This window comes from Capricornis sumatraensis, chromosome 3 (genome assembly GCF_032405125.1).
Source record: "Capricornis sumatraensis isolate serow.1 chromosome 3, serow.2, whole genome shotgun sequence".
In the NCBI taxonomy this organism is placed as follows: domain Eukaryota; kingdom Metazoa; phylum Chordata; class Mammalia; order Artiodactyla; family Bovidae; genus Capricornis; species Capricornis sumatraensis.
In genome coordinates, this window is record NC_091071.1 from 62,181,931 (window position 1) to 62,196,736 (window position 14,806).

The following is a 14,806-nucleotide window of genomic DNA, read 5'->3' on the forward strand; positions in this document are numbered from 1 at the left end:
AAATTAAAAATACTTGAGAAACTTTGGGAGGGGTAAACCAATTAGAATGAAAGCTTGAAAAGTTTTTGATTATTTTAAAATTTCGTCTCAACTTCCATTCATAGGTTGTGAATTGGCTTGAAGGGCCTGGATCAGAGCAGCTGAGAGCCCAGTGGGGAATTGGAGACTCCATCCGGGCTTCCCAAGCCCTACAGCAGAAGCATGAAGAGATCGAGAGCCAGCACAGTGTGAGATGCTCTTTCCTCTGCAAGTTGCAGCGTTGTCGTCAATGATAATTTATAGCATGTGTGGTCCTGAGTGACAGGTTGCTATATGCTTTGGTTTGTGGTCATAAAGTACAGTATGGTTATCAAGTACATTGATAGCACTTGACCACTCTGTTCATATTCATTAGATGTTTGGTTTTGGTTTTCAGTTTAGAAGCACAGTTCATGTGAAATTGTAAAAACTACAGTAACAGAAGAAAGAGGGGTAGAACATAAATAGAACCTTCATCTGTAGTCTTGAATTTTAAAAGTATTATCTCAGGAATAGGAGCTGTAAGTTAAATACAAATCATTGAACTTTTTTTTTTCAGCATAAAAGGAAAAAAATCATGTTGGAACCTATGAAATGCATAAAATAGTTCCATTCAGTTCAGTTGCACAGTCGTGTCCAACTGTTTGCGACCCCATGAACCGCAGCACACTGGGCCTCCCTGTCCATCACCAACTCCTGGAGTTTACCCAAACTCATGTCCACTGAGTCAGTGATGCCATCCAACCATCTCATCCTCTGTCGTCCCCTTCTCCTCCTGTCCTCAATCTTTCCCAGCATCAGGGTCTTTGCAAATGAGTCAGCTCTTTGCATCAGGTAGCCAAAGTATTGGAGTTTCAGCTTCAACATCAGTCCTTCCATTGAACACCCAGGACTGATCTCCTTTAGGATGGATTGGTTGGATCTCCTTGCAGTCCAAGGGACTCTCAAGAGTCTTCTTCAACACCACAGTTCAAAAGCATCAATTCTTTGGTGCTCAGATTTCTTTACAGTCCAAATCTCACATCCATACATGACTACTGGAAAAACCATAGCCTTGACTAGACGGACCTTTGTTGGCAAAGTGTCTCTGCTTTTGAATATGCTATCTAGGTTGGTCATAACTTTCCTTCCAAGGAGTAAGCGTCTTTTAATTTCATGGCTGCAGTCACCATCTGCAGTGATGTTGGAGCCCCAAAAAATAAAGTCAGCCAAGTTTCCACCGCTTCCCCATCTATATGCCATGAAGTGATGGGACCAGATGTGAAGATCTTAGTTTTCTGAATGTTGAGCTTTAAGCCAACTTTTTCCCTCTTGTCTTTCACTTTCACTTTAGTTCTTCTTCACTTTCTGCCATAAGGGTGGTTTCATCTGCAAATATTTAGATTTTTCAATTATAGAATTTTATTTTTACGTCGCTTTCATGTGCTAATTAGGAACATTGCAAAGACAATATATATACTGTGGGCCCTTCCGTATTCACAGGTTCCACATGCTTCTGAGGAGTCAACCAACCAGAGATCGAAAATACTTAGGAAAAAAAATCCTTAGATAAAGAGCAAAACTTGAATTGCAGTGTTTTAACCAATAGGTGGTGCTGCATTGTCACCTTGAGAACAGGTTGGTTGATGCAAGATGCATGCATTAGCTTATGACGTTTAGGACGTTCTAATATTAAAAATTCTCTTTTCTCTTGGTAAATAAAAGTCAGCACATTAAAGCTTATATTGGAATTGTTCAGGTCTTCTGAAACTGACAGATTTCTAGTATATTGATTGCTTAATATGGGTAAAATTTGGAGAAACTTAATATGCCAGTTTGGGTTCAAGCAATCTGTTAAATACTAAATTTTAGATTCTTTATAAAAACATAATTCAGAAATAAACTGAAACAATCCCAAATCAATAAGAATTTTCAGTACTAATATATGGAAAATCAAAATCCTGCTAATATGTAGTTCAATCTTATTAGTAGTAAATATTAAATAACTACTAATATTAGTAGTAAAATCCTACTAATATGACAGAAAGTGGTCCAGTGGAGAAGGGAATGGCAAGCCACTTCAGTATTTTTACCTTGAGAACCCCATGAACAGTATGAAAAGGCAAAAAGTTAGGACACTGAAAGATGAACTCCCCAGGTCAGTAGGTGCCCAATATTGCTACGGGTGATCAGTGGAGACATAACTCCAGAAAGAATGAAGGGATGGAGCCGAAGAAAAAACAATACCCAGCTGTGGATGTGACTGGTGATAGAAGCAAGGTCCGATGCTGTAAAGAGCAATATTCATAGGAACCTGGAATGTCAGGTCCATGAACCAAGGCAAATTGAAAGTGGTCAAACAGGAGATGGCAAGAGTGAACATCGACATTCTAGGATCAGCGACTAAAATGGACTGGAATGGGTGAGTTACACTTAGATGACCATTATATCTACTACTGCGGGCAGGAATCCCTCAGAAGGAATGGAGTAGCCATCATGGTCAACAAAAGAGTCCCAAATGCAGTACTTAGATGCAATCTCAAAAATAACAGAATGATCTCTGTTCGTTTCCAAGGCAAACCATTCAATATAACAGTAATCCAAGTCTATGCCCCAACCAGTAACACTGAAGAAGCTGAAGTTGAACGGTTTTATGAAGACCTACAAGACCTTTAGAACTAACACCCAAAAAAGATGTCCTTTTCATTATAGGGGACTGGAATGCAAAAGTAGGAAGTCAAGAAACACCTGGAGTAACAGGCAAATTTGGCCTTGGAATACAGAATGAAGGAGGGCAAAGGCTAATAGAGTTTTGTGAAGAGAATGCACTGGTCATAGCAAACACCCTCTTCCAACAACACAAGAGAAGACTCTACACATGGACATCACCAGATGGTCAACACTGAAATCAGATTGATTATATTCTTTGCTGCCAAAGATGGAGGCGCTCTATACAGTCAGCAAAAGCAAGACTGGGAGCTGACTGTGGCTCAGATCATGAACTCCTTATTGCCAAATCCAGACTCAAATTGAAGAAAGTAGGGAAAACTACTAAACCATTCAGGTGTGACCTAAATCAAATTCCTATGGTTATACAGTAAAAGTAAGAAATAGATTTAAGGGACTAGATCTGATAGACAGAGTGCCTGATAAACTATGGACGGAGGTTTGTGACATTGTACAGGAGACAGGGATCAAGACCATCCCCATGGAAAAGAAATGCAAAAAAGCAAAATGGCTGTCTGGGTAGGCCTTACAAATAGCTGTGAAAAGAAGAGAAGTAAAAAGCAAAGGAGAAAAGGAAAGATAGAAGCGTCTGAATGCAGAGTTCCAAAGAATAGCAAGAAGAGATAAGAAAGCCTTCCTCAACGATCAGTGCAAAGAAATAGAGAAAGAGAACAGAATGGGAAAGACTAGAGATCTCTTCAAGAAAATTAGAGGTACCAAGGGAACATTTCATGCAAAGATGGGCTCAATAAAGGACAGAAATGGTCTGGACCTAACAGAAGCAGAAGATATTAAGAAGAGGTGGCAACAATACACAGAAGAATTGTACAAAAAAGATCTTCACAACCAAGATAATCACGATGGTGTGATCACTCACCTAGAGCCAGACATCTGGAATGTGAAGTCAGGTGGGCCTTAGAAAGCATCACTACAAACAAAGCTAGTGGAGGTGATGGAATTCCAGTTGAGTTATTTCAAATCCTGAAAGATGATGCTGTGAAAGTGCTGCACTCAATATGCCAGCAAATTTGGGAAAGTCAGCAGTGGCCACAGGACTGGAAAAGGTCAGTTTTCATTCCAATCTCAAAGAAAGGCAAGCCCAGAGAATTCTCAAACTACTGCACAATTGCACTCATCTCACACGCTAGCAAAGTAATGCTCAAAATTCTCCAAACCAGGCTTCAACAGTATGTGAACTGTGAACTTCCAGATGTTCAAGCTGGTTTTGGAAAAGGCAGAGGAACCAGAGATCAAATTGCCAACATCCGCTGGATCATGGGAAAAGCAAGAGAGTTCCAGAAAAACATCTTCTGCTTTATTGACTATGCCAAAGCCTTTGACTGTGTGGATCACAAGAAACTATGGAAAATTCTGAAAGAGATGAGAATATCGGATCACCTGACCTTCCTCTTGAGAAACCTGTATGCAGGTCAGAAAGCAACAGTTAGAATTGGACATGGCACAACAGACTGGTTCCAAATAGGAAAAGGAGTATGTCAAGGCTGTATATTGTCACCCTGCTTGTTTAACTTCTGTGCAGAGTACATCATGAGAAATGCTGGACTGGAAGAAACACAAGCTGGAATCAAGAGTGCCGGGAGAAATATCAATAACCTCAGATATGCAGATGACGCCACGTTTATGGCAGAAAGTGAAGAGGAACTAAGAAGCCTCTTGATGAAAGTGAAAGAGGAGAGTGAAAAAGTTGGCTTAAAGCTCAGCATTCAGAAAACTAAGATCATGTTATCTGGTCCCATCACTTCATGGCAAATAGATGGGGAAACAGTGGAAAAAGTGTCAGACTTTATTTTTTAGGGCTTCAAAATCACTGCAGATGGTGATTGCAGCTATGAAATTAAAAGACTCTTCCTCCTTGGAAGGAAAGTTATGACCAACCTAGATAGTATATTCAAAAGCAGAGACATTACTTTGCTGACAAGTTTCATCTAGTCAAGGCTATGGTTTTTCCTGTGGTCATGTATGGATGTGAGAGTTGGACTATGAAGAAACCTGAGCACTGAAGAATTGATGCTTTTGAACTGTGGTGTTGGAAAAGACTCTTGAGAGTCCTTTGGACTGCAAGGAGATCCAACCAGTCCATTTTAAAGGAGATCACTCCTGCGTGTTCATTGGAAGGAATTATGCTAAAGCTGAAACTCCGATACTTTGGCCATGTCATGCGAAGAGTTGACTCATTGAAAAAGACTCTGATGCTGGGAGGGATTGGGGGCAGGAGGAGAAGGTGACAACAGAGGATGAGATGGCTGGATGGCATCACCGACTCAATGGACATGAGTTTGGGTGAACTCCGGGAGTTGGTGATGGACGACAGTGAGGCCTTGGTGGTGCAACAGAGCGTCGCAAAGAGTCGGACAGGACTGAGCGACTGAACTGAATATGTGGTTCTTTTTCAAGGACTGTCAATAACAAGTTTTCTTGATTTTTTGACTACTAGGTAAGCACAACTGAAAAAATATTGAAGTGTAGGAAATGAGTGTATGATAATAACGATTTAAAATAATTTTAAAGTATTTCATTCCAATCTTAAACCTAATTTTAGCTTTTCATCCTGATGATTACCTCTCTTCTAGTATTTGAACCCCCAAGATCGATTCTTACCTACTGTCATATTCCAAATCCCATATCTTGGTGGTGGTTTGTTTTTGTTTCATGTATATATTTGTTTGGGGGTGGAAGGGCTATGAAATAATCATTTTCTATGCAGTTAAATGTTTTTGAGAGGTAGACCAGAGAATGACCATAACTGAACTGAATGTAGCCTGTTCATCTAAGGTTGCAGGAATTTTATGTTCCCTTATTTCCTAGGAAAGAGCATTTTGAATAAAGTATATATGTGATATATATTTACATATATTTATGTATGTGTATATATTTATTTATATTTGTGTTTATATATATGGATATATATAGTTGTTTCTCTGTATCCACGGGTGCCACATTCTCAGATATGGAGAGCCAAGAATGAGGCTTAAGCATCCGTAGATTTTGGAACCCCTGCACCAGTCCCCCACAGATACAAGGGACAGCCATATGAAACAGGTTTTCTCGACCTTGGCATTATTGATTTATTTATTGATAAATCTTTGTTGCTTTGCCCTCCCTGCAAAATAATGAAGGAACTATGTCTGAACCACTCCACTACAGTCTACAGACTGTGTTGCTTGTGCAAGGCTTTGCTTTTGCAATGATCTCTGTTATCAGCTGGAGTATTTCTGTCGGTGTACAAATACTGTATTTTACATTGAAAACAAAATATATGTTCAAGATATGTGCATTTTAATATAAATTAATATAATAAATATATAAATTAATATAAATTAACATTTAAAAAATCTTCCCTTTGGCCGTACTTTATCTTCTCAATTCCCATTCTTTTTTTAATTAACTCTGATCAGGATTTATGTCCTTCCCACTCTATCAGAATTTCAGTCCTTATCTTATTGGACCTCTCAGTAAATTTTAGTAAAGGTGACCACTTCTCCCTCCTTTTTTACTTCTTTCCTGAAACACACAGCTCCTTTTTGGCCTCTTCTGCTCAATCTCTTTCCTCTCATTGCCCTCTGAATTTAGGAGTGACCCAGGGTTCAGCTTTCCAAAGGCTCTTTTCTTCTGAACTAATACTCTTTGTGTTTGGATAATTTCATCTAGTCCCATGCCTTTAAATAACATCTGTTGGCTAATACTTTGCAAATTAGTATCTTCAGCCTTGACCTATACCCAACTGCAAACAGTTTCATATCTTTCAACTTTACCAAATTTGGTGATGAGCTCTAGTAGTTTTCTGGTGGTGTCTTTAGGATATTCTGTGTAGAGTATCATGTCATCTGCAAAATGTGACACTTTTACTACTTCTTTTCCAATTTGGATTCTTTTTTTTTTTTTTTCTTCTCTGATTGTTATGGCTAGGACTTCCAAAACTTTGCTGAATAAGAGCAGTGAGAATGAGCATCCTTGTCTTGTTCTTGATCTTAGAGGAAGTGCTTTCAGCTTTTCACCATTGAATATGATGTTAGCTCTGGGTTTTTCCTTTGTGGTCTTTATTATGTTGAGTTTTGTCCCCTCTATGCCTAGTGCCTAGAGAGTTGTTTTTTTTTTTTTAAATCATAAATGAATATTGAACTTTGGTCAAAAGAATTTTCTGCATCAATTGAGGTGATCATACAGTTTTTATTTTTTAATTTGTTGATGTGATGAATCGTACTGATTGATTTGTGGATACTGAAAAATCCTTGCACCCCTGGGATAAATGCCACTTGATAACAGTGTACAATCTGCTTAAAGTATTGGATTTGGCTTGCTAGTAATTTGTTGAGGGTTTTTTGTGGGGTTTTTTTGGCTTGTTTCAAAAGTAGGTCTTTAAAAATATTTTTATTGTACTTGATTTACAGTGTGTTAGTTTCTGCTGTACAACAAATTGAATCAGTTATACATATACATATATCTACTCTTTTTAAGTTTATTTTCCCATGCAGACCATTATAGAGTGTTGAGTAGAGTTTCTGGAAACTTTCTCATGAATGGATGCAAAGGTTTTCCTGCATGTGGTCTTCATTTCTGACAGGTGAATCTGATGGAGGAAGCAGAGTATGGCATGAGCATAGGCTGTGCCCTGGGAGTGGTTATAGCCCCTGACACAGTGCAGAAGTGAGGACAGGAGGCTCTTGAGTGCTAGACTCATGAGCTGAGAACATGCTGAGGTCAGTGGATGGGTGAACCGCATGGGGCTGTAGGAGCCGGCATACTAAAGGGTGTGAATGGGAGAGTCAGTAACTGGTGGTCAGAGAGGGGGCTGTACGTAGTACATGATATTAATAACAGATTTTGTGTCTGCTGGAGTAGGTAGCTGAGGCGTAGCTGAGGGCAGGATAGGTGGAAGTGAGGGAGGGCGTCAGGGAACTAAGAGTGCAGTGTTGGTCGGATGTCTGCACGGTGAAAGTCAGGAAGAAGGCTGACGCTGACAGGAAGGCTGAGAAGTCTGCCGACTGAGATGAGGGCACGCAGCAGGAAAGGTTGGCAGAATGGAGTCCGACAACATGCACTTCGCAGGAGATGTGGTTTTTGAGAGGATGGAAGAAATGGTTTGGAAATAGGAGTGAGGAGTGAGGCAGCCATCTCCCTCACCTCCAGGCTTGTGTTCGGTCACCTGTGGACACAGCAGCAGCAGTCAGCAGAGCAGCAGGGCTCACTGCTCTCTCTGAGCATGATGGGTTTCACAGAGAACAGGAGAGAGAGGGAAACATTTAGAGGCCAGCCATGAGGAAATAGATTTTGCTGTTGGCAGGAGCTATTCCAGGGATCTCAGTGAAAGCATTTGAATGCTGGGACTTTTTGTCCTCAAATTATTTTGATTTAAAAAAACTCATATATGTTCCTTAGTATATCTGGAGATACTGGAAAATGTAGTGTATTCTTCAGGAGCTGATTTGATCCTTAATTTACTTTGCAACGTCTCTATTACAGGAATGGTTTGCAGTTTATGTGGAACTTAATCAGCAAATTGCAGCACTCTTAAATGCTGGGGACGAGGAAGATCTTGTGGAACTGAAGTCGCTCCAGCAACAACTTAGTGATGTTTGTTATCGACAGGCCAGTCAGCTGGAGTTTAGGCAGAATCTGCTACAAGCAGCTCTTGAATTTCATGGTGTTGCCCAAGATGTAAGTGACTACTCTGATTGCTTTTCTTTGCTTCAGATTATCTGAGTACTTATCTGCACATCATTTTTTCAGGTTTGCATGTCTCTTAATTATTTTTCTGGAACAGTAAAATTTACTGGTGGGGGAAACAAGATAGACTTTTTATTTATTTATTTTTTTAATTTTATGTTACATTATTCTGCATGCAACTAAACTTTTTTTTTGTCTAAATAGAGTGTCCCAATGTAATTGATAGATTTCATTTGGATAGTTTTTTGATGTTCATGTGTTATAACATAGATTGAAATGAAAGTTTCAACACTTCTTTGCATTCTGCTGACCTGGACGTACTGTCTTCCTGGTGCATGCATCTGTGTGTTCTGTCTTTCAGATAACGTGAATTCTAATTATGTGTCCTTGTCTTTTAACAGCAGAGTTTTTTCAAGTATAATCGTGGTAACTTCATTAGCTATAAACCTCATTAATCATTAAACACTGTAGATGCTGATTATATCAGGGTTATCTCTTTGGTGTCCCTCTGCTTTAGTTGTCTCAGCAGTTGGATGGCTTATTAGGGATGTTGTGCGTAGATGTAGCACCAGCTGATGGAGCATCGATTCAGCAAACTTTAAAACTGCTTGAAGAGAAGCTGAAAAGTGTTGGTAAGCAGATTTTAAAAATGCTGAAACATAAGGGTTCTTTTTTAAAAATATCATTACCATGGTTAGACAAGTCAACTTATACTGATCTAATTATAATCATTTACAGGGAACACAGGAAAAATTAGTATGAAAGATTTTAATCCCCTTAAAGGGTGTAATTTATGCCACAGTTACTACCTTTCGTTGGTGGTCCGTCACCTTCCGGCATAAGGCCTTCGGCCTCTCTGGTTTGCCCAGCCGAATCTACAAGCGCTGTGTCTTGCATATCCTAGGAACGGTTACCTGTAGTGCATGCGTGACTGTATTTAGCTGTGGAGTGTTCTGTGGTAAACCCTGTATGCCCCACACTGTGTTTTATGCAATGATCTTTGTTGTTGCTATATCCTAACCTTGTGAAAAGAATAGTCGGTTTGGTTCTGTGCATTTGTCTCTCCAAACAGGGAATATTGCCAAGGTTACATACTCTCCAAGGAGAGGATGGTTCAGTTTTATTAAGCTAGTACCCTTACTTGACACCATAGCCCTGACTTTTACTACAGGTGGAAAATATAGAGTTTCCCAGGTCATGACCGGGAGAAGTGAACAGTGGCTGTGGAAATGGGGGGTGGAGGGTGTGTGTACCGAGTGGGACATTGGGCGAAGGGAAATGGAGTAGAGGGAGCAGAAACCTAAGGCAGCGATTTAGTGGAAAATGGGGGCATGTGGTGGAACCAATTTAATTAATTTTGAAAAGGACTTGAGGGAATGGGTTTGAAAAATCATGCTTGTATTGCCATTTTACTTGCTTATAGTCTTTGTTATTTTAATGGATGATATAATTACATGTTTAGTATCTAATTTGCCAAATGAAATTTACTTCAAAAATGTCACAAGTTTTCTTGAGCAGTGTTTTTCCTTTAAAAATGGTAAAGGAATTCCAATATACATACCTCATTTAAAGTCTTATAAATACATCCTAAGTGTTGCTTCTTGTTGAGTATAAGCTGACAGCACCTATATTCAAAATGTTCAGCGTCCTTTTCAGGGAGAACACAGTGCTTGACTGTTTGAATGTCTTGTGGCTCTGATATATTTTTTGAACAAAGCATTTGCCTTCTCTTATGTTCTCCTAAAAACTGAACTATGTAAAAACAGAAAGGAAAGAATTGAAAATCTTACTCGTCAAGACAGGAATTCTCACCCTTTCTACTTGCAATTTTGAAAAGTAATTAGTTATCTACGGAAGTTCACCTTTTAGAAATTCTCTTTAGAGAGAATTTGAATGAGAGGGAGCTCCCATTTGAGCCACGTTTAAATGGGTTTTATTGATTGAAATATCCAAAGGGCTCCAGACCAAAGTAGTTCAATGTACAAAGCTGTTACCCTAGCAATTCAAGTACAGTATCTGCTGAGAGGATTTAATTGAGGGAGGGAAAGCTTCTCTTGTTTAAGAGATTAAATCTGGTAACTTTTGTTTTAGACGTAGGATTGCAAGGTCTGCGTGAAAAAGGTCAAGGTCTTCTGGACCAGATCTCCAATCAGGCATCCTGGGCCTATGGAAAGGACGTGACCATTGAGAATAAGGAAAATGTGGACCACATACAAGGAGTGATGGAGGACATGCAGCTTAGAAAACAAAGGCAAAGTTTGACTGTTCATGTTAATTTTTGCTGAGACAACATAATATTTATTAAAATGAAAATTGATATATTTTCCATACAAAGTAGAAATTCTTACCTGTTACATAGTAGGCATGTAGTAAGTTTTTGGTAAATGTAATGGTTATTGTGTATAATTGTACTAACAAATAATGACCATTCATGTGATGGGTACCTTTCGCCTTTTTACTCAGTGATAAAAATTTCATTTCCATTCAAGTGCATCACATTCTTTATCCCCAGTATAGCCTGTGACTTGTCTGTATTTTAAGACTCTGGAGAATCTGGCGTTTCCATTTGCATTTAGTTTAGAGTTGCTGTTAAATTTATCATACATTGATCTGTTTCTTCATCTAAGCTTCACACAAATTGTCGCTCATCCATTGTTCTCATATTTGCTGTAGAAGGATTAGACAGTAAATTCTGGGTAAGGTAATGCTTAGTTTCATTTGTTATATGGTAGAACTAGATATGTAAAGGGTTCTTTGAAAACTTGCAATAGCAGTTGCAGAATATTGCAAAATAAAGGATTAAATTAATATATGCTAGTACATACAGGCTATCATGGTTGGATGAAATTTTTGTACACTTAGAAATTTCAAGGGCATCAACAAAACCTCACAGAAACTTCCCTCTGCATCGCAGACAAAACAGTCAGTAGATAGAAATTCCTTCTATCCTCATAGCTACAAACTTTATCCATTTCATTATTTTCATCAGAAGGATGAAAAAGCTCTGCTTTTACCAAAACTGTGTATCCCCATGTCTCCTCACTAAGTCAGTTCCCACTCTTTACTCTAATCCCTGCCTTTCATTCAAATGCTTTGTTATTGTTCAGTCCCCAGTCATGCCCAACTCTGCGATCCCAAAGACTACAGCACGCCAGGCTTCCCTGTCCTTCACCATCTCCCAGAGCTTGCTCAAACTCATGCCCATTGAACTGGTGATGCCGTCCAGCCATCTCTACCTCTGTCATCCCCTTCTCCTTGTATCTTTCCCAGCATCAGGGCCTTTTCCAGTGAGCTGGCTCTTAGAGTCAGTCAGGTGGCCAAAGTATTGGAGTTTCAGCTTCAACATCAGTCATTCCTGTGAACATTCATGGTTGATTTCCTTTTAAGATTGACTGGTTTGATCTTCTTGCTTTGTCCAAGGGACTCTGAAGAGTCTCCTCCAACAGTATCACTTGTTCGGTGCTCAGCTTTCTTTATGGTCCAACTCTCGCATTCGTACATGACTACTGGAAACACCATAGCTTTGACTAGACCAACCTTTGTGGGCAAAGTCATGTCTCTGCTTTTTAATATAATGTCTAGGTTTGTCATAGCTTTTCTTCCGAGGAGCAACTGTCTTTTAATTTCATGGCTACAGTCACCGTCTGGAGTGATTTTGGAGCCCAAGAAAATAAAGTCTGTCACTGTTTCCACGGTTTCCCCATCTTTTTGCCATGAAGTGATGGGACCAGATGCCATGACCTTCATTTTTTGAATGTTGAGTTTTAAGCCAGCTTTTTCACTCTTCTATTTTACCTTCATCATGGGGCTCTTTAGTTTCTTTTTGCTTTCTGCCACAAGGGTGCTGCCATCTGCATATCTGAGGTTATTAATATTTATCCTGGCAATCTTGATTCCAGCTTATGCTTCATCCAGCCTGATATTTTGCATGATGTACTCTGTATATAAGTTAAATAATCAGGGTGACAGTATGCAGCCTTGATGCACTCCTTTTCCAATTTTAAACCAGTCTGTTGTTCTGTGTCTGGTTCTAACTGTTCCTTCTTGGCCTGCATACAGGTTTCTCAGGAGACAGGTAAGGTAGTCTGGTGTTCACTTTAAGAATTTTCCACAGTTTGTTGTGATGTGTACAGCAAAGGATTTAGCATAGTCAGTGAAGCAGAAGTAGGTTTTTTTCTGTTGCTTTTTCTGTGATCCAGTGGGTGTTGGCAGTTTGATCTCTGGTTCCTCTGCCTTTTCTAAATCCAGCTTGTACATCTGAAAGTTCTTGGTTCATGTACTGTTGAAGCTTTGTTTGGAGGGTTTTGAGCATGACCTTGCTTGCATGTGAAATGAGTGCAGTTGTGTGGTAGTTTGGACATTCTTTGGCATTGCCCTTCTTTGGGATTTGAATGAAAACTGATTGCGTCCAATCCTGTGGCCACTGCTGAGTTTTCCAAATTTGCTGGCATATAGAGTGCAGCACTTTCATAGCATCATCTTTTAGGAATTGGAATAGTTCAGCTGGAATTCCATCACTTCTGCTAGCTTTGTTCATAGTGATGCTTGCTAAGGCCCATTCGACTTTGCACTCCAGGATGTATGGCTCTAGGTGAGTGATCACACCATTGTGTTTGTCTGGGTCATAAAGATTTTTTTTTGTATAGTTCTTCTGTGTATTCTTGCCACCTCTTCTTAATACCTTTGTGTCTGTTAGGTCCGTATCATTTCTGTCCTTTCTGGTGCTCATCTTTGCATGAAATTACCACCTCCTCTTCAAACCGTTCTTTCTCTCCCTTGAGCTCTCCTCCTTGACAGCTGTCATTGAAGATCTAATCTGCATTCATACTTCCTCACTGTCTCCAGTTTACTTTTCAACCCTTCTTTGTCTGACCTCTCCCCTCACCACTTCACTGAACTTGCTCTTACTGATGTCATCAGTGACTGTAATTGCCACATGTCAATAAACCCTTCATCTTACTCAAAATCCAGGGAATACTTTTGGTTCTGACATTGCTTGACCACTCTGAATACCATTAGGGACAACTGACTTTTTTTTTTTTCCTGTTTGAAACTCCCTGACAACTCTACATAGTTTAAAAACACTTTTATGATTCTCCTGGGCCCTCTGTTTCTTCTTGGTTTTCTCCACTGATTTCTTGTCCTCTAGCTAATTTCACTGCTTTCAGGGTTTGTTCTGAGGCCAAATCCTCTTCTCACTCATTGTCGTCTCCCCAGACAGTCTCACTGCTTTAATGACTTTCTTCAGTATGACCATGATTGGGTAGTTATGGCTCTGACCCAGATCCCTCCCCTATACTTTGGACCTGTAATTCCTCTTACCTACTGAGCACATCCACCCGGGTGCCCCAGACGATACTTAAAACTCCCTTGTATGGATTGGAATCATTGTCCTCCAAAACTGGCTCTTCTCCTTTAGTTTCCTATCCCAGTTAAAAATACCGTCAGCTACCAAACTTGGGATTTATCCAAAGGATTTACCCAAATCGTTCTCTTTCTCGTCTCTTACAGCCTCCTCGGATGCCCGAGTTCTGCTGCCTCGGACCCCTTTTTTCATGGTCTTAGCTCTGCCTGCTGCCCTCCTTGCTCCCCTGCAGTCTGTTGTGCACGAGCGCCGTCTTTGTAAATCGCTCCTCCAGCTACCTGACTTCTTGTGGGAACCCCTCTCAGTTACTTCCTGTTTCCTCAGATGAAGCTCAGTCTCCTTGGAACAGTGTAGGAGACCCTTCATAATCCAGTCCCGTACAATCTTACCTCCCTTAACTTTCCTACAAAACCGCACACTATTTTCACTTTCCTGAAGGCATCATGCGGTTTCAAGCATCCAGAGTACTTAGGATACTTCTTCCCTCATTTTCTGCCTAGTGTATTCCTACTTATTATTCAAGACTCTGGGGTACTTATCCTTGGAAGCCTTTTTAGATTTCTTAGGCAAGTTTTTACTTATTCCTCCCTATTCTCGTATAGCTCCACATCAATATTTATCACACTGTTTTTTTTTAAAGTCCATCTTCCCAAGTGGGACCATCTTAATAAGTAGAAACCATGTCTTGTATTTTCAGGCACACTGTCCAGCACCTGAAAATATATGTTAAATATGATATTCATCATTGATGTGTCTTACCTTGTCTTTTAGCTTCCGATTTTAAAAATATATATGATCACTTCTCTTCGGTCCCTTGTAGGATTATTTAACCAAATTGCCCTTTAAAAATATGTTATAGATTGTGTTGATGGCATTCTTGTGAAAAAAAGAAAAAAGTAGACTTTGATAATGACTTAGCTATCGTTATCAAGCTTCCTTAAGAATATCAGCTCTAGTGGAGCCCAGTGTCTCCTGGGTGGCTTGTTAGTGGTGTTCAGTACTGCCGTGAGATTCTCTCCTTCCCATCTGAAG

General features: G+C 39.8%; 1 protein-coding gene across 1 annotated transcript in view; it reads left to right on the plus strand.

Moving 5' to 3' along the window:
• The window catches only part of SESTD1 (SEC14 and spectrin domain containing 1), an 88,064-nt gene that overhangs the window by 64,702 nt on the left and 8,556 nt on the right, over positions 1 to 14,806 (plus strand). Inside the window, exons 9-12 of the mRNA XM_068967938.1 lie at positions 105 to 227; positions 8,206 to 8,400; positions 8,927 to 9,041; positions 10,501 to 10,660. Coding sequence (XP_068824039.1) covers positions 105 to 227; positions 8,206 to 8,400; positions 8,927 to 9,041; positions 10,501 to 10,660 — 593 coding nt within the window. The remainder of the gene's footprint in view (positions 1 to 104; positions 228 to 8,205; positions 8,401 to 8,926; positions 9,042 to 10,500; positions 10,661 to 14,806) is intronic.